We start from the raw sequence: 27590 nt of genomic DNA, 5'->3' as shown, positions 1-27590 counted from the left end.
TGAGAATTTACATCATTCAAAGTACCTTCTACCAGCATACTTATTAATTTCAAAGGAGGAAAAAGTAACTTTATAGTGAAGAAGTCACACCATCATAGTGGAGTGATGAACACTACCAGTAATGGGACAAATCAAAATGGTGCATCACCTTATAGGATATAATGAGAAGCACAGAGCATTCTCCTGTGATATCCTTCCCAAAGATGCATGACCCGAAACCAACCATTAGGAAATATCAGACAAATCCAATTTGAGGGATATTTGACAAAATAACTGGTCTGTGATCTTCAAAAATGTCAACATAATGAAAGTCAAAGAATGACTAAAAAACCATTCCAGACCGAAGGAGACTAAAGAGACGTGGTAACTAACTGCAATTGAGCTTCTGAACAGGATCTGTTAGCTATGCAGCCCATTATTGGGACAAATGGTAAAATTTGAGTGGGGTCTCAGGATTAAATGATGGTATTACACAATGTTCATGTTCTGATTTTGATGGTTAAATTTTGGCCATGTAGGAGAATGTCCTTGGTTGTAGGAAACACAAACTAAAGTATTTGGGGGTCACGGGGCATCAAATTGGCAAATTACTCTTAAAAGATTTGGGGAAAAAAGTTCTTTGTACTGTACTTGCAATATTTCTGTATGTTTGTGATTATTTTAAAGAAGTTAATGGAAATAATAATAATATAAAGAAAGAGGAAGTAAAAGGTATAGAGGAGAGGGTAGAGGATGTAAAAGAAGATATGGAGGAGTTAGACAAGGTCTGAGGGTTAACGCGCAAAAAGGTTTTATTTAGTCACCCCAGGTTTCCAAGAAAAGAGCTTTACGACAGCAATGGAAGAATCCTCATAGTGATGGGATGGTAGGAAAAAAACACAGAAAGGCTTGTCATCTGCATTTTCTCTCCTTCCCAACTTATCCAATAGCACAAGGCATCTATTCCATCATCACTTTGTTGAAAGACGGTGAAGCTGCTTTAGAGAACCAGAAGACATAGCAAGTGATCAAAGCATCAGATGGATCTTTGGGAGCTAAATATATGGGGAATCTCCTGGAACACAACAAGAAATCACTAGAAAAGAGCGTTTTTTTAAATGAAAGCTGGTATGATAGCAGAAGGAGAACAAAGGTCAGCATCCTTTTGGGTCAGGGTGACAAGCAAAGTCACAGCAATTGTTCACCCTTCATTTTCCAGAACAGCTGTGATTTCTTACACTTTTGTATCCTTCTGAGCTTAGATTCTCTCATATCAGTTCATGCGCCCCCTCCTCTGGAGATCTAGAAAAGTTGACCACTGTGAGCAGCATCCTTGGTACACTGAGTTCCCAGATGAGGGGAAGAGGCAAAGAAAGCTTGAAAAGTAAGTCAAAAAGGAACAGAAGAGAGAATGGAGAAAGGGAAGGAGAAGGTGTAACAAGGTAGAGCTTAATCTGGTCTCATCAGTACGCACCAACAAATCTCACCTCAACTCAGGGCCAAGTCACAATCCTCTCTCGGAGATGAAGTTCTTAACTCATTTCAGTTTGGGCTTCCTCCTTTTCATGACGAAGTCTTTTGCAAAGGGAACAAAAATAGAAAATAAAGTGTACACAAAGGAAAAACCATACAAATCCTTACTTTCATTTCATACCTGAGAGGTCCATGTCTTAGAAAGAGTTTTTCTACCTAAGCAAGGTGGGTGACGTGCTCCTAGGGCTGCTGTCTATATTTGAGCTGAGCTGTTGTCAATGATTCTAATCATGGTCTTTTGGGGAGTGGTTCCACTCCCCAAAGTTCATAGCTCAGGGTTGGCCTGAAACTGTCAAACAGTGGAATCCTGGGCTTTTATAGCCAAGGAAGATATTTGATAATGTGACAAAGGAAGTAATACAGTCTCAAATAACTATTGTAAAGTGGAGGGTCATAAGAAGCCCGAGTTATTTTCTTCCTGTAAAAAGCCAGAGTAGCCTCGATTACTAACTTTTCGGCTGGTGGTAGTTGTATGAATGAATAACCTTACATATGGTTACGCTCACTCTTTTATCACTTGTGTCAAGTTCTCCATATTGTGCTTGCAGTCACTATAGACAATACCTTCTCCTCTTCATAAAATTCTGACTTAAAGAATCCCTTCAGGAATACCTGGGCCAGGTGAACAGCGACCATAATCACCATCAGAACTCAAGTGCCATGAGGCCACTATGGAAACTGGTATTGTGGGAATATAAAGAACTCTCTGGAGTCAGACACATCCAGATTCATATTTGGGCTCTGTCACCTACTTTTAAGACCTTGGGCATGTTACTTAACATCTCTGAGCTCAATTTCCTCATCTGTAAGATGAAGATAAAATGACCCAACTCAATGCAGTGATGTATAGGAAACAGTGAATACCATAGCTATCACATGGTAAGCACTGAAGGCTTATATTCGTCTATCAACACCTGCCCCTCTGTCAAAAAGGTATAATTTACTCAGCATTTGCTAGGTTGGGTACCCTCTTGCTCACTTACAGTTTCAAATTTCCTGAGTCATTCATTGTAAGAAACATATTTTTTCCTCAGCTTAATAACTCTGAAATGGAATGTTCCTTGAGATCACTCTCTGCTGGGGAGTGGGGGCGTGGGGGCAACTGCATGGTGGCTGTTGTTTGGCTGCACATGCATGAACTCAATCATGGTTACTCATATTAAATTATGTACATTGATTGTACTACAAGGGGTGCATTTAATTGCCATTTAAGATGTCTCTAAATAAAAAAAAAATACATGGGGACAAATGAAAATGAAAACAGTCCAAAATCTTTGAAATGCTGAAAAAGCTGATCTAAAAGGGAAGATTATAGCAATACAGGCCTACCTCAAGAAGCAAGAAAAATCTGTAATAAACAACGTAACCTTACACTTGCAGGAGCTAGGAAAATAAAACAAAACAAAGCCCAAAGCCAGTAGAAGGAAGGAGCTAATAAAGATTAGAGCAGAAATAAATGAAATAGAGACTAAGAAACCATAGAACAGATCAATGAAGCCAGGAGCTAGTTCTTTGAAAAGATCAACAAAATTGATAAAACTTTAGCCAGACTCATTGAAAAAGAGAACGGAGAAGACTCAAATAAAATCAGAAATGGAGGAAAAAGAACAACAGATACCACAGAAATATGAAAGATTATAAGAGAATATTATGAAAAATTATATGCCAACAAATTGGAAAACCTAGAAGACACAGTTAAGTTCCTAGAAACATATCACCTTCCAGAACTGAATCAGGAGAAGTAGAGAATTTGAACAGGCAAATTACTAACAATGACATTGAATCAGTAATGAAAAAACTCCCAACAAACAAAAGTCCAGGACCAGATGGTTTCACTGGTAAATTCTACCAGACATTTAAAGGAGAGTTAATACCTGTTCTTCTCAAACTTTTTCAAAAAATAGAAGAGGAAGGAAAACTTACAAATTCATTTTATGAGGCCAGCATCACCCTGATACCCAAACCAGACAAAGACAATACAAAATGAATAAAGCTAGAGGCCAATATTTCTTATGAACATAGATGCAAAAATCCTCAATAAAATATTAGCAAACCAAATCCAGCAACACATTAAAATTATTCACCATTCACCATGATTAAGTGGGATTTATTCCTGGGGTGTAAGGGTGGTTCAGTATTAGCAAATCAATCAACGTGATACATCACATTGATAACAGAGAGGATAAAAACCATATGATCATTTCAAAAGATGCAGAAAAAGCATTTGACAAAGTACAACATCCGTTCATGATAAAAACCTTCAACAAAGTAGATTTAGAGGGAATATACTTCAACATAATAAAGTCCATATATGAAAAACCCACAGCTAACGTCATCCTCAATGGTGAAAAATTGAGAGCTTTTCCTCTAAGATCAGGAACAAGACAAGGATATCCACTCTTACCACTTTTATTCAACATAATACTGAAGCCCCCCCCCACCAATCAGACAAAAAAAAAAAGAAATAAAAGACATTCATATTAGTAAGGAAGAAGTAAAATTTTCACTATTTGCAGACGCCATGATACTATAAATAGAAAGCTCTAAAGACTCCACCAAAAAACTACTAGAACTGATAAATGAATTTAGTAAAGTTGCAGAGCACAAAATTAATATTCAGAAATCTGTTGCATTTCTATACAATAATAATGAAGTAGCAGAAAGAAATTAAGAAAACAATCCCCTTTATAATTGCACCAAAAAGAATAAAATATCTAGGAATAAACTTAAAACCAAGTCAGTGAAAGATTTGTACTCTGAAAATTATAAAACACTGATGGATGAAGTGAAGAGGACACAAACAAATGGAAAGATATTCCATGCTCATGGATTGAAGGAAACAATATTGATAAAATATCCACACTGTCCAAAGCAATCTAAGGATTTAATGCAATCCCTATCAAAATACCAACAATATTTTTCACAGAACTAGAATAAATAATCCTACAATTTGTATGGAACCACAAAAGACCCTAAATAGCCAAAGCGATTTTGAAGAAGAACAAAGCTGGAGGCATCACACCTCAGATGTCAAGATACTCTATAAAGCTGTAATAATCAAAACAGTATGGCACAAAAATAGCCACATAGTTCAATGGAACAGAATTGATCCCCACACTTTTAGGGTCAATTAATCTACAATATACAATGGGGAAAAAGATAGTCTCTTCAACAAAGCGTGTGGGGAAAACTGGACAGCTATATGCAAATGAATGAAACTGGATCACATTCTTCCACCATACACAAAAATAAACTCAAAATAGATTAAAGACCTAAATGTGGACCTGAAACTATAAAATTGCTTTAAAAATAAGCAGTAATTTCTTTGACATCAGCTGTAGAAATATTTTTCTAGATGTCTCCTCTGGCAAGGGAAACAAAAGCAAAATTAAACTATCAGGACTACAACAAAATAAAAAGCTTTTGCATAGCAAAGAAAACCAGTAGCAGAACAAGGCAACCTACTGAATGGGAGAATTTATTTGCAAATGATATATCTGATAAGAGGTTAATATCTAAGATATATAAAGAACTTATACAAGTCAACACCAAAAAAACCCCAAATAATCCAATTTAAAAATGGTCAGAAGACCTGAATAGATGTTTTTCCAAAGACATTCACACGGCCAAGAAACACATGAAAATATGCCCAACATCACTAGTCATCAGGGAAACACAAATTAAAACAACAAGGAGATATCACTGTACACCTGTCAGAATGGCTAAAATCAAAAAGACAAGAATTAGCAAATGTTGGTGAGGATGTGGAGAAAAAGGAACCCACATGCACTGTTGGAGGGAATGCAAATTGGTGCAGGCACTATGAAAAACAGTATGGAGATTTGTCAAAAAATTAAAAATAGAACTACCATATGATCCAGTAATTCCACTACTGAGTATTTACCTAAAGAAAACAAAAACACTAATTCAAAAAGATATATGCACCACTAAGTTTATTGCAGCATTATTTATAAAAGCCAAGAGGGGCTCCTGGGTGGCTCAGTCATTAAGTGTCTGCCTTTGGCTCAGTTCATGATCCCAGGGTCCTGGGATCAAGTCCACCAGGTTCCCTGCTCAGCTGGAAGCCTGCTTCTTCCTCTCCCACTCCCCCTGCTTGTGTTCCCTGTCTTGTTGTCTCTCTGTCAAATAAATAAAATCTTAAAAAAACAAAAGCCAAGATGTGGGAGCAACCCAAGTGCCCATTGATAGATGAATGAATAAAGATGTGGTATATAGGGGCACCTGTGTGGCTCAGTCAGTTAAGTGGCTGGCTCTTGATTTCAGCTCAGGTCATGATCCCGGGTTGTGGGGTCGAGCCCAGTGTTGGGCACTACTCTCAGTGGGGAGTCTGCTTGAGGATTCTCTCTCTCCCGCTGCCCTTTCCCCCACTCGAGCGCACTCTCTCTCAAATAAATAAATAAATCTTTAAAAGGAAAGATGTGAAGCAAGATGGCGGAGGAGTAGGAGACCTAGATTTCGTCTGGTCTCAGGAATTCAGCTGAATAGGGATCAAACCATTCTCAACACCTACGAACTCAACAGGAGATCGAAGAGGAGAGTAGCAACAACTCTCTGAACAGAGAAGCGACCACTTACTGGACGTGCGGAGAAGTGAATCCGAGGCGATATTCGGGAGGATAGACGGCGGGGGAGGGGCCTCCGCCGGCCGCTTCTGGCAAGTGATAGAGCCACGGAGCACAAAATCAGACCTTTTAGAAGTTGGCTCGGTGGAGGGACGTCGCTGCAGTGGCTAAGCAGGGCGTGGAATCCTCCCGGGACAGTGTGGTCTCAGGACCCTTGGGGTCACAGAAAGACCGGGGGTGCCTGAGTGCGCCAGAGCTCCCAGGTATCAGAGTGGGGAAGCCGGCTGCAGAGACAGAGCCAAGGCGCGGGCTCTCAGCTCGGGGTTGCCATAAACTGTGATCCACGGCCCAGTCGGGCCACTGCTCCTCCAGCAGGGACCCAACAAGCAGCAGATCCGGGGAGACTCCCCTTCCTTTCCGGGGAGGAGTGGCGCGGGAACGCACTGCAGGGATCTGCTGGGTTTGGAGACTCCACACGGGGTCGGGTGCCAGAGATAGCAATGCTCGGTCACAGGCCCGGTGAGCACGGAGTGCGGCCGGAGACCAGGGACACAGAAGTGACGGCTTTTCTCTGGGGGCGCACTGAGGAGCGGGGCCCCGAGTTCTCAGCTCCTCCGGGTGGAGATTGGGAGGCCACCATTTCTACCCTGGTCCTCCAGAGCTGTGCCGAGAGCTTGCAGGGAACAAAAGCTCCTGAGAGCAAACCGGAGCAGCTTCCTTAGCCCGGACCGACAAGGGCGGGGCCATTCAGCCTCCGGCAAAGACATTTGGAAACCACAGCAACGGGCCCCTCCTCCAGAAGATCAGCACGAACAGCCAGCAAGCCAAGACCAAGTTTACCGATCAAGGAGAACGGGAGAACTCCAGCGCTAGGGGAATACTGCACATAGATTCATGGCTTTTTCTTTTTACCATGATTCATTAGTTCATCAAAGTTAATTTTTGTTGACTGTTTTTTTTTTATTTTACTTTTTCCCTTTTTCAACCAACATCTTATCAATCCCTTTTTTTAAAAAAAAATTTTTTTTATTTTTCATTTTTAGAGTCATATTTTATCCCTTCATAGTAGTTACCCTTATTTTTGGCATATATATATAAGTTGTTCTCTCTTTAAAATTTTGAGGTACAGTTTCTTCTTTTTTTTTTTTTTAAAGATTTTATTTATTTATTTGAGAGAGAGAGAATGAGAAACAGAGAGCACAAGAGGAAAGAGGGTCAGAGGGAGAAGCAGACTCCCCGCCGAGCAGGGAGCCCGATATGGGACTCGATCCCGGGACTCCGGGATCATGACCTGAGCCGAAGGCAGTCGCTTAACCAACTGAGCCACCCAGGCGCCCGGTACAGTTTCTTCTAACAGATCAAAATATACCCTAAATCACTAGTGTATGGCTTTGTTCTAGTCTCCTGCCTGATCACATTCTCTCCCTTTTTCCTTTTTTTTTTTCTTAAATCTTCTTTCTTTTTTCAAACAACTTCTTATCAAGTCCTTTTATAAAATCTTTTCTAATTTTCATCTTTATAGTCATCTTCCATCCCTTCATTTTATCAATCTGTACATATATGTCTTTCTTCCTTTAAATTTTTAAATTTATTTTGTACATATATGTCTTTCTTCCTTTAAAATTTTAGGAGGCACTTTTTTCTAACAGACCAAAATACGCCCAAAATCTAGTGTGTGGCACTGATCTATGCACTAGCCTGATCATATTTGATCATATTCTGCTTTTTTTGTATTGTTTTGTTTTTGTTTTTATCTTTTTTTCTTTTTTTTTCCTCTTTTTTTTAAAGATTTTATTTATTTATTTGACACAGAGAGAGAGCACAAGTAGGCAGGCAGGCAGGCAGAGGCAGAGGGAGAAGCAGGCTCCCCGCTGAGCAGGGAGCCCGATGTGGGGCTCGATCCCAGGACCCTGGGATCATGACCTGAGCCGAAGGCAGATGCTTAACTGACTGAGCCACCCAGGCGCCCCATTTTTCCTCTTTCTTTTTTCTTTCTTTCCCTTTCTTTTCCCCTGGTTTCAGGTCTTTTCTGATTTGTATACAGTATATTTGCTGGGGACATTGTAAACCTGTTAGCATTTTGTTCTCTCATTCATCTATTCTCCTCTGGACAAAATGACAAGACGAAAAAAATCACCTCAGCAAAAAGAACAAGAGGTAGTACCGTCCGCCAGGGACCTACTCAATACGGACATTAGTACAATGTCGGACCTAGAGTTCAGAATCATGACTTTAAAGATACTAGCTGGGCTTGAAAAAAGCGTGGAAGTTATTAGAGAAACCCTTTCTGGAGAAATAAAAGAACTAAAATCTAACCAAATCGAAATCAAAAAGGCTATTGATGAGGTGCAATCAAAAATGGGGGCACTAAATGCTAGGATAAATGAGGCAGAAGAGAGAATCAGTGATATAGAAGACCAAATGATGGAAAATAAAGAGGCTGAGAAAAAGAGAAACAACTACAGGATAACGAGGGCAGAATTCGAGAGATAAGTGATACGATAGGACAAAACAACATTAGAATAATTGGGATCCCAGAAGAAGAAGAGAGAGAGAGAGAGGGGCAGAAGGTATATTGGAGCAAATAATAGCAGAGAACTTCCCTAATGTGAGGAAGGAAACAGGCATCAAAATCCAGGAGGCACAGAGAACCCCTCTCAAAATCAATAACAATAGATCAACACCCCGACATCTAGTAGTAAAACTTACGAGTCTCAGAGACAAAGAGAAAATCCTGAAAGCAGCTCGGGAGAAGAGATCTGTAACCTACAATGGTAGATACATTAGATTGGCAACAGACCTATCCACAGAGACCTGGCAGGCCAGAAAGGACTGGCAAGATATCTTCAGAGCACTACACGAGAAAAATATGCAGCCAAGAATACTATATCCAGCTAGGCTGTCATTGAAAATAGAAGGAGAGATAAAAAGCTTCCAGAACAAACAAAAACTAAAGGAATTTGCAAACACGAAACCAGCCCTCCAAGAAATATTGAAAGGGGTCCTCTAAGCAAAGAGAGAACCTAAAAGCAGCAAAGATCAGAAAGGAACACAGACAACATACAGTTAACAGTCACCTTACAGGCAATACAATGGCACTAAATTCATACCTTTCAATAGTTACCCTGAATGTAAATGGGCTAAATGCCCCAATCAAAAGACACAGGCTATCAGATTGGATTAAAAAACAAGACCCATCAATACGTTGTCTGCAAGAGACTCATTTTAGACCCAAAGACACCCCCAGATTGAAAGTGAGGGGGTGGAAAACCATTTACCATGCTAATGGACACCAAAAGAAAGCTGGGGTGGCAATCCTTATATCAGACAAACTAGATTTTAAAACAAAGACTGTAATAAGAGATGAGGAAGGACACTATATCCTACTTAAAGGGTCTATCCAACAAGAAGATCTAACAATTGTAAATATCTATGCCCTGAACATGGGAGCAGCCAATAATATAAGGCAATTAATAACAAAAGCAAAGAAACACATTGACAACAATACAATAATAGTGGGGGACTTTAACACCCCCCTGACTGAAATGGACAGATCATCTAAGCAAAAGATCAACAAGGAAATAAAGACTTTAAATGACACACTGGACCAAATGGACTTCATAGACATATTCAGAACATTCCATCCCAAAGCAATGGAATACACATTCTTCTCTAGTGCCCATGGAACATTCTCCAGAATTGATCACATCCTAGGTCACAAATCAGGTCTCAATCGGTACCAAAAGATTGGGATCATTCCCTGCATATTTTCAGACCACAATGCTTTGAAACTAGAACTCAATCACAAGAGGAAAGTCAGAAAGAACTCAAATGCATGGAGGCTAAAGAGCATCCTACTAAAGAATGAATGGGTCAACCAAGAAATTAAAGAAGAATTAAAAAAATTCATGGAAACCAATGAAAATGAAAACACAACTGTTCAAAATCTTTGGGATACAGCAAAGGCAGTCCTGAGAGGAAAGTATATAGCACTAGAAGCCTTTCTCAAGAAACAAGAAAGGTCTCAAATACACAACCTAACCCTACACCTAAAGGAGCTGGAGAAAGAACAGCAAATAAAGCCTAAACCCAGCAGGAGAAGAGAAATCATAAAGATCAGAGCAGAAATCAATGAACTAGAAACAAAAAGAACAGTAGAACAGATCAACGAAACTAGGAGCTGGTTCTTTGAAAGAATTAACAAGATTGATAAACCCCTGGCCAGACTGATCAAAAAGAAAAGAGAAATGACCCAAATCAACAAAATCATGAATGAAAGAGGAGAGATCACAACCAACACCAAAGAAATACAAACAATTATAAGAACATATTATGAGCAACTCTATGCCAGCAAATTAGATAACCTGGAAGAAATGGGTGCATTCCTAGAGATGTATCAAATACCAAAATTGAACCAGGAAGAAATAGAAAACCTGAACAGACCTATAACCACTAAGGAAATTGAACAGTCATCAAAAATCTCCCAAGATACAAAAGCCCACGGCCAGATGGCTTCCCAGGGGAATTCTATCAGACATTTAAAGAAGAATTAATACCTATTCTCCTGAAACTGTTCCAAAAAACAGAAATGGAAGGGAAACTTCCGAACTCATTTTATGAGGCCAGCATTACCTTGATCCCAAAACCAAAGACCCCATCAAAAAGGAGAATTACAGACCAATATCCTTGATGAACATGGATGCAAAAATTCTCACCAAAATACTAGCCAATAGGATCCAACAGTACATTAAAAGGATTATTCACCACGACCAAGTGGGATTTATCCCTGGGCTGCAAGGCTGGTTCAACATCCGCAAATCAATCAACGTGATACAATACATTAACAAAAGAAAGAACAGGAATCATATGATCCTCTCAATAGATGCAGAAAAAGCATTTGACAAAGTACAGCATCCTTTCTTGATCAAAACTCTTCGGAGTATAGGGTTAGAGGGTACATACCTCAATATCATAAAAGCCATCTATAAAAAACCTACAGCGAATATCATTCTCAATGGGGAAAGGCTGAGAGCTTTTCCCCTAAGGTCAGGAACGCGGCAGGGATGTCCACTCTCACCACTGCTATTCAACATAGTATTAGAAGTCCCAGCCCCAGCAATCAGACAACAAAAAGAAATCAAAGGCATCCAAATCGGCAAAGAGGAAGTCAAACTCTCACTCTTTGCAGATGATATGATACTGTATGTGGAAAACCCAAAAGACGCCACCCCAAAACTGCTAGAACTCATACAGGAATTCAGTAAAGTAGCAGGATATAAAATCAATGCACAGAAATCAGTGGCATTCTTATACACCAACAACAAGACAGAAGAGAGACAAATCAAGGAGTCTATCCCATTTACAACTGCACCCATTAGATATCTAGGAATAAATCTAACCAAAGAGGCAAAGGATCTGTACTCAGAAAACTATAAAATACTCATGAAAGAAATTGAAGAAGACACAAAGAAATGGAAAAACGTTCCATGCTCATGGATTGGAAGAACCAACATTGTGAAGATGTCAATGCTACCTAGAGCAATCTACACATTCAATGCAATCCCCATCAAAATACCATCCACTTTTTTCAAAGAAATGGAACAAATAATCCTAAAATTTGTATGGAACCAGAAGAGACCCCGAATAGCCAGAGGAATATTGAAAAAGAAAAGCAAAGCTGGCGGCATCACAATTCCGGACTTCCAGCTCTATTACAAAGCTGTCATCATCAAGACAGTATGGTACTGGCACAAAAACAGACACATAGATCAATGGAACAGAATCGAGAGCCCAGAAATGGACCCTCAACTCTATGGTCAAGTCATCTTTGACAAAGCAGGAAAGAATGTCCAATGGCAAAAAGACAGTCTCTTCAACAAATGGTGTTGGGAAAATTGGACAGCCACATGCAGAAGAATGAAACTGGACCATTTCCTTACACCACACAAAAATAGACTCCAAATGGTTGAAAGACCTAAACGTGAGAAAGGAGTCCATCAAAATCCTAAAGGAGAACACAGGTAGCAACCTTTTCGACCTCAGCCGCAGCAACTTCTTCCTAGAAACATCGCCAAAGGCACGGGAAGCCAGGGCAAAAATGAACTATTGGGATTTCATCAAGATAAAAAGCTTTTGCACAGCAAAAGAAACAGTCCACAAAACCAAAAGACAACTGACAGAATGGGAGAAAATATTTGCAAATGACATATCAGATAAAGGGCTAGTATCCAAAATCTATAAAGAACTTATCAAACTCAACACCCAAAGAACAAATAATCCAATCAAGAAATGGGCAGAAGACATGAACAGACATTTCTCCAAAGAAGACATCCAAATGGCCAACAGGCACATGAAAAAGTGCTCAACATCGCTTGGCATCAGGGAAATCCAAATCAAAACCTCAATGAGATATCACCTCACACCCGTCAGAATGGCTAAAATTAACAAGTCAGGGAACGACAGATGTTGGCGGGGATGTGGAGAAAGGGGAACCCTCCTACACTGTTGGTGGGAATGCAAGCTGGTGCAACCACTCTGGAAAACAGTATGGAGGTTCCTCAAACAGTTGAAATTAGAGCTACCATTCGATCCAGCAATTGCACTACTGGGTATTTACCACAAAGATACAAATGTAGGGACCCGAAGGGGTACGTGTACCCCAAAGTTTATAGCAGCAATGTCCACAATAGCCAAACTGTGGAAAGAGCCAAGATGTCCATCGACAGATGAATGGATAAAGAAGACGTGGTATATATACACAATGGAATATTATGCAGCCATCAAAAGGAATGAGATCTTGCCATTTGCAACGACGTGGATGGAACTGGAGGGTGTTATGCTTAGTGAAATAAGTCAATCAGAGAAAGACATGTATCATATGACCTCACTGATATGAGGAATTCTTAATCTCAGGAAACAAACTGAGTGTTGCTGGAGTGGTGGGAGGTGGGAGGGATGGGGTGGCTGGGTGATAGACATTGGGGAGGGTATGTGCTACGGTGAGCGCTGTGAATTGTGCAAGACTGTTGAATCACAGATCTGTACTTCTGAAACAAATAACGCAACATATGTTAAGAAAAAAGAAAAAGAAGAAGATAGCAGGAGAGGAAGAATGAAGGGGAGTAAGTCAGAGGGGGAGACGAACCATGAGAGATGATGGACCCTGAAAAAGAAACTGAGGGTTCTAGAGGGGAGGAGGGTAGGGGGATGGGTTAGCCTGGTGATGGGTATTGAGGAGGGCACGTTCTGCATGGAGCACTGGGTATTATGAATAAACAATGAATCATGGAACACTGCATCAAAAACTAATGATGTAATATATGGTGATTAACATAACAATAAAAAAATAAAAAAAAGGAAAGATGTGATATATAGATATATATAATGGAATATTACTCAGCCATAAAAAAGAATGAGATCTTGCCATTTGCAACAACATGGACGGACCTGGAGGTTATAATGCTAAGTGAAATAAGTCATTCAGGGAAAGACAAATACCATATACTCATATGTAGATTTGAAGAAACAAAACAAAACAAAAAGCAAACTCTTAAATATGGAGAACAAACTGGTGATCTCTGCGGGGGGGGGGGGATGGCTGAAATAGATAAAGGCAATTAGGAGTATACTTATCTTAATGAGCATTGAGAAATGTATAGAATTGTTGAATCATTCTATTGTACACCTGAAACTAATATAACACTGTATGTTAATTCATACTTGAATAAAAATAAAATGTGTTTTTAATAGTTACCTGAAAATCTTTTGTTGACACCTTCTGGTGTGGTTAAGAAAGTTCCAGTAGAAAACTTGCAGAAGGCATGTCAGAGGCTTGGAAGGAGGTCCCAGAGACTGGAGTGGAGCACTCTTTTAAGAAATGCACAAAGGATGACAGAATAGAGTACGACAGACATTGTGGGGAAAACTTCTAAGTAATAAGAAAGCATTTAGTTATGTAATTAGCAGCATTTTTTTCTTTCTCTGTGGTGCATAAAATAATGGATAATTGATGGATCTTAGATTTGATGAAATGCAGTAGTCAACTCTTGCTCATCCAGAAGTGAGTGATAAAGTGTACATTTTTGAAAAAATCACTCTAAGAAAGTGACAACATGCAGTATGCCTACTGTTTACAAATTCTTGCTAATCTGTGGATGTTCCAAGGTCACCAGGACTAGGGAATGCTCCTTCCCGGCACAGTCATTTATGTCGTCCCCAGGACCCCTTCCATGTGAGAGCAGTCCATCCAGAGAGCAATCAGTAATGATCTCCTGAGGGAGCAAGTAATATTGTGAACTTAGGGCCACAGAGAAGGAACGGAAAATGAGAGGGAGGGGAGGGTCAGTGGATTTGCAGCCATATCAGGCCTTGCCCTTCGCATCCCTTTTGAACTCCAGAATGAAGGGGAGGTCAGCTAAGAAGCTAAACATGTAACAGAATCTTTTATCTTCAGTGGTGTGGTGGTTCTTTGTTTCTAAACATTTGTTCTGGAATTATTTTGAAACTTTCGAATTATGTGTAGAGACGGTAAATGTGTGCTGAATTTTAACTAGTTTTATTGTAACTGTCATTTGAGATTACCGATCTGTACACCACAACCCCTGCCCCCACCTCTCCAATTATTCTGGTAATAAGCCGAGATTGCACTGTTCTTGAGACATGAATTGTTTTGTGAAACCGATTTTGGCCAAACACACACACCACCACATATTTCGTCAAAGGTCCAAAAGCAGAATCATCAACCGTTGAATTAACTGTTTACTAGATTTGCTTTCAGTATCTGGAGATAGTATTAAAGTTTTGGTATATATGTGCCTTTCTAGTTTTATAAATTTATATATACTATATTTATATAATACATAAAATATACAATATTGTATATCAGTTATATATTGCATAATATATATAATACATATTAATATTTTCCTATAACATTAAATATTTTTAAAAGCAGAAATTACCAATCATGGTGTGGACCTGTTTGGAACATCACAATCTCTTGTAACAGGTACCAAAATTAATTGTGCCCAGTGGCTAAACTGATGCTTGAGACATGATTTTTCTCTTAAAAAGCAGTAAGTAATTCATGGTCCTCAACTCTGATAAGTTCCCCGTGCTCTGCTGGGCTTTCCTATGGGAAGACCATGGAAGAGTAGCCTGACAGCTCACAGTCCCCCAGTCCTCTTACCCAACCAGCAACCCTTACTGAGATATTTTGATGATTCAAAATAATTCTAATTTGTGTGGGCTGGAGTTTTACAGATAGTTTTGCTTTTCTAATAATTTAATCCATGGATCAGTTCTTAATATAGCTTTATTGAGATATAATTTACATATTATCAACTTCACTCATTTAAAGGCTATAATTAGGGGTGCCTTGGTGGCTCAGTCAGTTAAACACCTGCCTTCAGCTCAGGTCATGATCTCATTGTCCTGGGACTGAGCCCTGCCTTGGGCTCTCTGCTCAGTGGGGAGTCTGCTTCTCCCTCTCCCTCTCCCTCTGTGCTCTCTCTCTGTCTCAAATACATAACTGAAACCTTTAACAACAACAACAAAAAATAAAGGCTATAACTGAATGATTTTTAGTGTATTTACAGAGTTGTGCAACCGCCACCATAATCTAACTTAGAACATTTTCACCATTTCCGTGGATACATTTTTTTAAATAAGGATAAATGTAGACAATGCATAGTGCACTTATGTTTCTTTTGCATGACCACTGCAGGCTAGAGAATGATATGACCATAGTCATTATGATGAGAAGTCAAAGGAGAGAGCCATTGTGAGTGAAATTTGCTACAATGTCATTCACATTAATAAGCACAACATTTGCAGGGCGCCTGGGTGGCTCAGTCGTTAAGCGTCTGCCTTTGGCTCAGGTCATGATCCCAGGGTCCTGGGATCAAGCCCTACATCGGGCTCCCTGCTCCACGGGAAGCCTGCTTCTCTCCCTCCCACTCTCCCTGCTTGTGTTTCCTCTCTTGTTGTGTCTCTGTCAAATAAATAAAATCTTAAAAAAAAGCACAACATTTGTAGATTCTACATAAATATATTTTAAAAATAAAGCAAGTCTTGTCTGCAAATTCTTTGTGAAAGTTCATACTATCTTGCTTTATTAACATTACATGTATAATAGAGGTCTGCAATATAAAACTCATAAATGAAAAGTAAATTTTGTCATTAAAGTAGCTCAATCACATTAAAGGGTCAATGAATGTATATATTATAGAATTACAATAAATATGATTTGAATGAGTATGTGAATTAGAGCAGAGAAACAAAGCAGGGTTTTTAGAGGCCATCCTGGGAACTTAGCTTCATTTCACAGATACACAGAATCTTTTGTTATAACTTGTTCTACCAGAATTGTGTATTAGTTTTCACAATCACAGTTTATATTTTTCCAATAATTTATGCCTTTCACTAGGCTCCTTAAATGTCCTATACATCTAGTTAAGCAAGTAATGTACCTGAGAGCATGTATAACGTTTTTAACTGTGTTACAGAGCACAGAGGAATCTAATTCCATTTGAGATGGATCCCAACTTATCTGGTCACTAGCAGATTCTTTACATTCTTTGTTATTTCTTTTAATTAGGAACCGCCCCCCCCATCCTCTTTTCTTTTTTTCATCTTTAACTGAATGGAGATTAATTCAGCAGATAGTTACAAAAGGTTACATTTTTTCTGCAGAATTACACTGTAATTGTCATTCGAAAAAGCATTGTTGGTTACTTTTAGTAAAAGAAAAGGTAGAGAGATTCCATATTAAATCTGATTGCAGACCAGAAACCAATGCCAGTAGTTTAATGGGGAAACCAAGCAGAGAGAAGCAATGAGGTGTCTACATTACAGGGGTGGAACTTATTCAGCTTTTGCTCCAGACTTTCCATGACATCACCAGACTTCCCTAGCTGGGTAATGTTTCAAGATCACCAAGGCCCCATTAGGGCTAAGTATAGTGTGGATATGAAGTACACTCACCCGTGGGTGGTGGTAGGATGTCTTGAGTTTCCCAGGAATGTAGTCCTGGGAATTTTTTGAACTGGTGACAGCTTGAGTTTAATGGAAATTGGGATGGGGAGGGAGGAGTCTGGGAGCCAACATGGAAATGTTTTCAGAGACTTTTCTGACTGCTTAATTTGGAGGGAGGTCTATAAATGCCTCTGAAATGTTCTCTATAATTGTTTGCTATTTACCATTCCCATTGGATCTTTTCCCACTGATCTTTTGTTATAAAAAATTTTCAAACCTACAGCAAAGTTGAGAGAATTCTGAACACCTACGTTCTCTTGTCTTTTTCTTCTTTGTGTGTTATTTTTTGCCTGTAATTACATAAAAGGTCTTAAATGGTGGTGTTTACCCATTACTTGTTAAAAATGTTCTCTGTGGTATTTGTGCTTTGACGTAGGTTCTGCACAGCACTTTGAAGCATGGCATTTCCTTAGTTTTTTTCTAAGATTCTTAACACACTAATAAACATATTTTTAGGATTGGTCCATCACAATTTGATGTTGCAGTTCTGGTTGCACTTTTGAGAAGGTTTGGCTGTTGCAGACCCTGCTTCCTCCATGGGATCCCAAGTTAACCTTTCAGCTTTGAACAGAAAAGCCCTATATTCTAGATCTTCTCTCCCATTTGAAGAATTAAAAACGACTGTCTTTCCAGAAGTTCATTCAAGTCTCATTCATGAGAGAAAATTGGGCTAATGGTTTGGAAAACCAAAATGTAAAAACAATTAGAAAATGTGTTTTCATTTTAACTCAAATTCTCAATGAAATCATTTTTAAGAAAAATTCAGTAACCAGATTTAAGTCTCTGAGGTTTCCTGCTTGTTTTGGTTGCATTGTAAGACATGAAACTAGGAAGAAAAGAGAAAGATGGAAAGGAAATAGATATTTTTGCCCTTGAATTATTAGAATTCACTCAAATAATTTCCATTTCCTTCTTCCTCAGGTTCTCACCAAAATCGCAGTAATCACACAGTCACTTACATAGACGTGAGGCTGAAATAGATCTCTGGAGATCTCCTGGATGTCTACTTAGGAGAATAGTCTCCAAATAGCAGGTTTCTAACTCTTTTCACATTTCTTTGGCAGAAGGTGTTTATATCTACCAGGCAGGCAGCTAACCACTAAGTAAAAGAAGTGCAGGAGGCCAGGCTGCTCTGGGCATTGTTCTAATGCTCCTGCATCACAATGTGCTGACATAGTCTCTGAAGTAAGAGAAGAGTGCTGGGACGGAGCAGCCCTCACGTCAGCCACTGAGATCAAGTGTTGCTAGCATTCCTGGGGATCCCAGATGGCTCAGGAGTGGTAGTTCTGGTTGTGGTGCGAAGTTTACAGAGGCTTCCTCAGAGAGAAAAGTCAACTTAGCAGGAAAATCACCATGGCAAAGATCTCATACTGAGAAAGTTGAAAACACTTTATATTGCTTACCATTCAATTGATAATTTATCCATTTCCTTATATCCTAATTTTCAGAGACTTAAACATATTTAAGTCACTTTGAGCTTTTGTACAGAAAAGCTTCAAGAGAATGTAGCATTCTTAGAGAGCAGAGGCATCTTCCTGCCTCCAGCATCTAGTGTATTCTGGACACATGCTATATAGTAGGCACTCAGTGACTATTTGTTGGATGAATTAATGAATATGAATAAATACATGGCATTCTCTCTCTCTGAGCGTCTTCTCTCTCTCAAGGCTACAGTAGTCCCTCTTTCCCTTTCTGTGGCTTCAGTTACCAGTGGTCTGGTCTGGAAGCCGATGATCCTTCTGATGATTTGTCAGAAGGTCAATAGTAGCCTAACACTACATCACAGTGCCTATGTCATTTCCCTCACTTCTTCTCATCATGTAGACATTTTATCATCTCACATCTATCACAAGAAGGCTGAGTTCAGTTTAACAAGATATTTTGAGAGAGGCCTCATTCACATAACTCTTATTACAGTATCTTGCTATAGTTCTATTTTATTATTAGTTGTTGTTAATCTCTTACTGTGCCTAATTTATAAACTTTATCATAGGTATGTATGTACAGGAAAAAACAGAGTTAATACAGGGTTTGGTACCATCCGTGTTTTTAGGCCTCCACTGGGAGTCTTGGAGTGCATGCCCCATGGATAAGGAGGGACGACTGTATGTGAGTAGGTGGTTTGTCTCTGCTTTTCTGTGTGGTTAGAAGATTCTCCTCTTCCCTCTCAGATCATCCCCTTCATCCTTGTGTTTTAGCCAAGTGCTGCAGATTCCCATCTCTCTAGGCACCTCCTCGTCTGCTCATGAGGATAGAGGGACACAGGAGGATACTAACTGACCACTCAGGCCTGGGGGCCCACTACTTTAGTTAATTTACTTCATTTGGGCCACCATTCTAGACTTAAACACTTGCTTTTGACAAGGCCCAGAGAAAACTCGGTTTCTCAGAATAAACATGAACCATCCAAGTTTTTGAGAGGATGATTGTATTCCTATTTCCTCAAGAACTGTAACTTAATTTGGGACCAAATTAAGTCATGGTCACGGAGACCATGGCATCCACACTCACAGGATATATAGCAGGCAGAATCGAGGGGTGGATGTATAACTTCAATGTTTAAAGGCATCAGGCTCTGGTGAGAGCCCTCCGCATATAACTGGTTCAGTCTGTAGGCAAGGGCAGCCTCTCTGTGAGCAGGCTCAAAGGGTTTCCTGTTATCTTTGCATTAGACACTCCTTTTCCTGTCTTCTACCCTGAATGTCCACTGTCAGATGGAAAGTTCTTGCTCTCATCATATGAGTACCATTGGCTAGATTTCTAGTCATCCATTTCTTCATTCAGCATATTTATTGCATGATCACCACTTGCCATGTTCCTGTTCTTCCTGCCTCAAGGCCAGGAAACATTTTTGCATAAATCTGATCTCCTCTTTTCCATGTTGATATTAATTCTGATGTACCTTGATGAAACTCTTCAGTATTATCTCACTTCCATTTTTTTTAGGCTATTGGCATATTAAAAAGCGAAGAAGTAGCAAAAGAGGGAAATAAAAATCATGATATATTTTAAACATTTACCTTTAAAATATTAATTCTTTTTAAACATGCACGGAATATAAAACCATATGTATAACTTCATTTGGAGATGATGGCACAAGTCCAAATATGAGGTGCTCTGTCAAAATGAGGTCTGTGACCAATAAGCCTCTGTCCTTGTCCCTCATGAGATGTGCCCACTTGCTCATGCCTTCATGGACTCCTCTCTGCTGCATGTTCTAAGCTTTCCTGAAGTTTTCCTGTCAGGTTCTGTCTTTGGCTCCCTGGTGAGTGCTATACAAGGTAATTCTGTTGGTCAGTTCAGTTATGAGTACCTACTACTTACAGGGCACCATGCCATGCTGGGGCTACAAAGATGAACAGTCTTTGCCCTCAAGGAACTTACCATCAACTGGGGGAGGGACTGTATAAGCAGACTATTCCAGTGAGATGCAGTGATAAGTGGGAGCACAGATGAGGGGCACTTAGTCCAGTTTGGAGATTTGGGGAAGGGTTCCTGGAGGAGTTAATGCCCAAGCTAAGTCTTGAAAGATGAGCCATCTCGGGCAAAGGCGTTGAGGCTTAAAATGACATGGTTTGAAGGGGTAACTGTAAATGGTCCAGTGTTACATGAAGCGGGAGGGCAACAGTGGAGTTGGAGGAGGGAGGGGCTAGGTTCCAGACGGCTTTGAACACCCTAACTGGGTGCTTGGGCCTCATCTGCTGCAGTAGTTTTCTAACGAAGTCTTAGCCTGAGGAGATTTGTGATCTGGATTGATCACCCTAGCAGCAGTGTGAAGGATGGATTTGGGGAGGGCAGTTCTTGGGGCAGAGGAGAGATCAAGGTAGTAGCATTTAGAATAGAAAGGAGAGGGTTATTTAGGAACTGTTAGTAGAGTTGACAGAATTTGGTGACTAGTTGGATGTGGGGAGTGAGAAGAAAGAATGACTCAGAGGTTTCTGGTTTTGGAAACTGGGTAGACCAGAAAACAAAATGCAGACAGAAGCAGGTGTACAAGGCAGAGAGAATGAGTTCCTTGTTTGCAAGAATCCTTGTCTAGCATGGCCTTGTACTCAGTGGGCCATTTGCTATTATTTAGCAAATAATAGACTTTTTTCTTAAACTTTTAGTGCCTTCCCAATGCTCTTAGCAGATTTGGCATATATCATAAGGTGTGTATGTATTTAGTATTACACCTAAGAACCTGCACATTTGTGAGCATGATCTGGCTCCATCCTGGCTTCAGTCTTATCTCAGACTGTACCCCTATTGCTCATCATACTCTGTGTTCTTTCTGACGTTGTATTCTTTAAGCCCTTTTCTCTGTCTGAAATGCTCTTTTCTCAATTCTTAACGTGTGGGGCTTATTTTCATTCTTTAGATCTGAACTCAGATGTTACCTGTTTAGAGACCCCTTCTCCATCACTTTACTAGTGATGGTCTCTCAGCTCTAAGTCCACCATTGTGTTCTGCATGGTGGTGCTGGGGCTGGAACTCTGCAAATGGTGTCTTTCACCAGCTGGCTTCCTGTTATGTTCAACAATAGGTTGCATTAGACTACAGGGAGCTTGGAAAGCAGAGGGAAGGAAGAAGGAACTTGTGCTTCTTTCTGTTCCCTTTGTGTTTCTGTCAGTGTTGCCCTGGAAACAGCAACTGGTGCTAGCCTCTTTTTTTTTTTTTTTTTCCCACTCAGAATTAGCAGCTGGGCAGTGCCTTCTCCTTAAAGGGTTGAGTCCTAGCTCCAAAGGGTCTGACCTCTGAACGTCTAGATTCTGATTACTCTTCCTCCTGCTTCCCAGACCCAGTTGTGATAGTTGCTTCCTGTAGTTATTCCTCTGACATCTTAATGTTTCCTTTGTGCTTTTCCAGGTCTCTAACCCTTATTTAACTTATTCGTACAGTGAAGTCTCAATAGTGTGATTTGTTTTTTTTATTAATGGCTGCACCCTGACACAACAACTTAGTATGATCTAGGCCTCCACTCAGTTACTCTCTAACATATCACTGGATTTTCTTCATAGACTTTTCATAATCTGTATTTCAAATAATTTTTTTTTTCCTCAAAATCTATGTCCTCTGCTTGGATATCAGAGTCTTTGTCTCATTAATCACTGTAACCTCAGTGCCCAGCATGGAGCCTGCATACTGTAGGGACTTAATAAATGCTTGTTAAATAAATTATTGAGTTATTGCAAAAATACTTCATGAGACATATTGGTAGCTGACCATAGAAAATGGCCCAAGTCGAACAATTCTTTAACCTTTTGCCTCTAGGCCAAGTTATTGATGAACATTGTAAAAATGTAGTTCTCTGTTATAGAGTGCAGCTTAATACTTCTTATAAGCATGTTAGAATGCAATGCATTATTTAACTTAGATCCATCATCATTGGAATAACAAGACACATAGTTTATTTGCTTTGAATCCTGTACTTACACAAATGTTCACTTTCTATATTTGGGAATAATAAAGACTTACCTTGTTATGTAGAGTTTCGTGAAGATCAAGAGTTGGTTGTGGGTTAGGTCCACAAAGTTTTGTTCATTAGCAGATAATTTTAAAAATGAAAGCCATCCAAAGAATCCACTTGTAACTTACAACATCACTTAATAGCATTTACTTGGCACACTTACTCTGCTTATGTTCTTTTTCTCATTGTGTGATATGGTTTGAAACAACTACAACATAGAACCAAAAAAGTAGGTTAAAAAGGAACTGCTTGACTTCCACATAGTTATAAGCAAAAATCTGAAGGTGTCATCTATAGTCTTTTACTTAAGTATCAACTAAGACAAAAAATTGTAATACATCATATAATTTTAAAATAACTTAGGTCAAATAAATGCAAATAGATTAAAGGGCATCGACTTCCATTGTGCCAAGGAGAACCATTTCATTGAATCTTAAATTTCCCTTGTATCTACTTCAGATGTATTCATATTTTTTATCTCTTTTCTAACTTAGAAGGAAAAAATGTTCCATTTCTTCTCTAGGTTAATTAGGCCCCCAGCATATCCTTAAATCCAGCCCTTCCTTTATCTTCTTTTTCCATCTGGCAGCTTACTCTTGCATTTTTAATATGCCCACTACTGTTTTCCTTCTTTCTCAAAACTCACAAACAAAAGTCTTTCTTCCACCTTGTTATCAGTTTAAGCTACCATCCTGTATCTATCTTTTCTCATGTACAAGTTCCAAATAATCTATATTCACAGTGTCTATTTTGCAACCTGGCTTTTGCCCTCAACTCACTATTGAAATTGCACTCTTGCAGCTCACAAATGATTGCCTAGTCAGCAAATCATTTTGAGCCTTCATGCTTGACTTTTCTTTTTTGATGGTTGATTACCCTTCCTTCTGGAAACTCTCCTTGGTTTTGGGACATTACTTGGTTTCTTTTCTACAAACGTCTTTTTCTTTCATTCCATTCATGATTTTTTTCCTCCAATGCTTCAAAATAAGGTGCTCCCCAAGACCCTGTCCTCTTCTCCTATTAATCTTTCCCACCTACCCTTGTATTTTAAATACCACTACCATGTGAATGATCCCCAAGGTTATATCCAGCCAGTATCTCTTTTGTGAACTCCTAACCTACACTTTTAAATGCCAACAGGACATATGTACCTTAGTATTCCTCTGGCATCTCAAACACCTATCCAAACCCATCATCTCCTCCACAAAATTCATTTCTTGCTAATGGTTTAACATTTTCTCTGTCAGCTAAGGCCAAAGAGTTTGATTCATCTCTTACTCCAATACCTTCCTTTTCAGAATTTGAAATCACTCATAAAAGTCTTTCCATTCTTAATGTCCAGAGGCACATTCATCTGTCATGATCTTTCCACCACCATCACTTGCACCACTAATGTGAAGGCTGTCATCACCCCCCCAGATGTAGCACCGGATCACTTCTTACCTGGTGTCTCATTCCAGTTCCCCCCAGGCCAATCCATCCTCCTTGGTACTGCCAGACCATTTCTCCTAAAAAGACAGTTCTGATCCTAACACTTCCCTGATCACGAGTCTCTAAACAGTTTGATATCTCTAGAATAAATCTAGACTTCTTAACCTGGCATTTAAGAACTTCTTAGTTTGGGCCTCAAACATGTAATATATTTTTTGGTCTTACAAATATATCAGTTTTCTGTTTCTGTAGTTTGATGTTTAAGAGTATGGGCTCTGAAGCCAGATTGTTAAGTTTGAATCCTGGTTCCTTCTCTAACTAGCTGTGTGACCATGGACAAGTTTCTTAATTTTTCTGTGCCTCAGTTTCCTCATCTGTAATATAAAAATAACAACCCTATTATTGTTGTTGTGAAAATTAAACATGAAAAGTGCTTAGAAACTGCCTGGCATAGAGGTGCCTGGATGGTTCAGTTGGTTAAGTGTCTGACTCTTGATATCCGCTCAGGTCATGATCTTGGGGTCATGAGATTAAGCCCCGCATTGGGCTCCGTGCTGAGAGTGGAGCCTACTTGGGATTCTCTCTCTCATGAAAAAAAAAAAAAGCACCTGGCATATAATAAGCTCTATACTATCTGTTTCACTGAACAAATATTTACTGATGCCCATACATATGTATATCTGTCAGGAACTCTTCAAAGGACCTGGGGGTAGTATCAGTGAACAAAATAAACAAATCCTTGCCATGTGGAGCTTACATTCTATAATAAAAATAATTATTTTTAATTGTCCATAATCCTCTGTTTCTGGAATACCCTTCCTCCTGCATCATCATCATCGTTAAAATTCTACCTTTCCTTCAAGATCCACCAAAATCCCATCTTGCCCCTTGAAATCTTACCTTGTAGGAAGTTTCTCACTTGAACTCTTCCAACTCTTTAAATCTGAATTACAGCATTTATCACATCCTATACACTCTACCATGTATTATCAAATATCATGCATATTAAATATTATCGTTACTTGTACATTTTTGTCATTTCCCTTGATGGAGTATAATGTCAGCTGTTATCCCTATACATCTTTTAAACAGTAGTATGATGTACCTTGTACCCAAGCACATAGTAGATGCTTAATAAATGTTTCTTCAATGACTATAGGTAAAGAACACTTTGCATGATCTTTCATTTAATTTCTATTAATTAACCTTATGTTCTTTAACTGAAAATATAAAAGACTTAAAATATAGATCATTTTATTTTCAACTCTGGAAATATCAAATTTTTCTTGTTTACTACTTGGCTTTATTCATCACCATCATTTGACACCTTGTTCACTAGTAGCCCAATTTTTGTTGTTTGCTTTGCTAAGTATACCCTACAGGATATTTAATGTCCCTTGTTACCACCACTTAGAAAGTGCCTCTAAGTTTTTATTACTGGAGCCATGTGGATAGAGTTTGTTTGTATATTTTCTATATGTAGCACAGATTTTTCCCATTTCTCACTTCCTTCCTAACATGATAAAAAAACCTTCCAGTTACTCACCAGCAATTTTCTGGTTCATTACTTACTCTTTTTCTCCATTCCAAAGAACTGTAGATGTTTGAAATTTGTTTTTATTGCATCTATAATAAGAAATTAGTTTTTTTCCTCTGTATCATTTCTTCCCTCTAAATTTGCTTGCTATTCTCTAGCTATGACTGAAAAGACCAGACCAACTGTAGGGTTTCTCGTATTTTCTAATTTGTATTTTCGCAATGCTGTAGTAAAATACAGAGATATATTATAACACATTTTCAATCACCTTTAAACCATTTACCCTTGCCACATCTTAACTATTCCTTTTGTCCAAGGAGAACCTCATTAAAATGGCTTGACAATCTTCTCTTTTTTAATAACAAGACCAATACAACTGATTTTTAAATAATGATCAAGGATTTTTTTTTTTATTCATTAAGTTTCAGTATCATTACAGAAAATGTTATGGTACAGAGTTGTTTAACATTTTTTCTTTGCTCTTGATTTCCACATGAATGCTGGTAACACTAATATCTGTACAAGATCAGTCTTTGATTTTATTTTTTGTTCTGTACAATTTTAAATGTATTGGTTAAAAAGGCTGTCAGCACTTAAGGAAGCATTTTTCCCCCCAGTTTGTTTATTCAAATAAAAGGTATCCAGTTACTGCCGAAGAGTACTGTGCCTCGAGACTACTAGGGGAGGGGCCTCCCGGAAGCTCTGCGGGGGAGGGTTCTCCCTGAGGCAGGGCAGGGCCTCCCCACCCAGTCACTCTTCAGTTGGCACTGTGCACATAAACACGAGATACATGATAAAGAACAAGCAAAAGCTCTCTGAAAAGCGGTTATGAAGCATACTAAGAAGGGAAATCCAAGTGTTGCCTACGCTAGTATAAATAAGCAGACAGCCTTGATTAAGAGCATAATTAGTTGTATTTTAAAGATGAGAAAAACACAAGTTCTGCAGGCACCTACTGCTGTCTACTAAAAGCTATCGCTATCAGACCTAGCATTGAACACACAAAGCAATTTGCAAGAAAGGAAAAATTTGCTTTGATATAATCAGAATAGAGTTGTCTGTTCAGATTTATTTTTAGGTGTTTTTTTCTTTAAAAGGTGTATTTAAATTCTTTTGAAATATAGTTCAAGATGTTGACTATACAGATCAACTTTTATCCAAATCAGAAAAACTAGCTGTGCCGTTGCATATTACAGGATACAGTCAATGATATGTGGACATGCATCAAAGCTTTCTCGCTCTGGTGACCATCATAGCCGTCCAATGACCATGACATCCACCACCTCGCCCTTGTGGAGCTCCACATACTGTTCTGTCTTTGGAGGTAGCATCAACAACCCGTTCGCACTGCGCATGCTCATCAGACGGCTGCTCATCTGATTACCTAGAAAGAAATATCTCATTGTAGCAGCAACATCACAGTGCATACATTTGGAGCCCTTACAGTTCTTTTCAAAATAAACACCAACGAACAGAAACAGGTCTTTGAGAGGAAGAGAGAAGACGAGGCTGCCCTGTCCCTTTTCCAGGTAACCTTGCTGCTGTATCCTACTCCTTTCTCACTGAACTTTGGAAAATAAACATTAGGAATTATTGCTCTAAAGAATAAAACAGGATTGTATAGCATTATGCAAAATGCCACAGAATTTCTCAGTTCAGGCTAAAATGTTATGTTTGTCTGAAAGGAGAGGTTTTTTAAAACTTATTTTTAAAAAGACAATTACCATTTCTTTAGTGTTTACTAAGTGCTGGTCAGCACAGCGGGGTAGTTTCCTTAACTATCTTATTTAATTTGTACAAGACTCAAAAGAGGTTAGGTAACTTGCCTATGGTCTGACTAACTAGTTGGCAGCCAATTTGAATGCAGGTCTGGAGGAAACACTGCCTATGTATTCAGCCTCTATGTTAACTGATGTTTGTACTCGATAGGACCTCGTTTAAAGGGTGATACAGCTTTTCTGGAGACACATCAAAAGTTAGGTAAATATGACTAGAATACTTGGGGATAAAAGTTTAAAGTCTAGAGGAAGTAGCTATAGAACTC

General features: G+C 39.1%; 2 protein-coding genes across 24 annotated transcripts in view; both read right to left on the bottom strand.

Moving 5' to 3' along the window:
- Positions 1-18247, bottom strand: part of GARIN2 (golgi associated RAB2 interactor family member 2) — a 41863-nt gene extending 23616 nt beyond the window's left edge. For 8 of the 13 annotated variants that reach the window (XR_012379034.1, XR_003207770.2, XR_012379039.1 and 5 more), the window contains exons 1-3: positions 18089-18247; positions 13849-13961; positions 1467-1554 (exon numbers count right to left, since the gene is read on the bottom strand). The gene's annotated coding sequence lies outside the window, so the exon portion shown is untranslated. The other 5 variants (XR_012379037.1, XR_012379043.1, XR_012379035.1 and 2 more) reach the window with 4 other exon arrangements.
- A 7679-nt stretch (positions 18248-25926) lies between these two features.
- Positions 25927-27590, bottom strand: part of GPHN (gephyrin) — a 633555-nt gene continuing 631891 nt past the window's right edge. For all 11 annotated transcript variants that reach the window (XM_073895379.1, XM_073895381.1, XM_025869865.2 and 8 more), the window contains one exon: positions 25927-26930. In XM_073895379.1, coding sequence (XP_073751480.1) covers positions 26797-26930 — 134 coding nt within the window. In that variant the 3' untranslated portion in view covers positions 25927-26796. The remainder of the gene's footprint in view (positions 26931-27590) is intronic.

Source organism: Callorhinus ursinus, unplaced genomic scaffold (genome assembly GCF_003265705.2).
Source record: "Callorhinus ursinus isolate GAN/ISIS: 27379988/994484 unplaced genomic scaffold, GSC_fseal_2.0 scaffold8, whole genome shotgun sequence".
NCBI lineage: Eukaryota > Metazoa > Chordata > Mammalia > Carnivora > Otariidae > Callorhinus > Callorhinus ursinus.
This window is presented reverse-complemented; position numbering and strand designations above follow the sequence as displayed.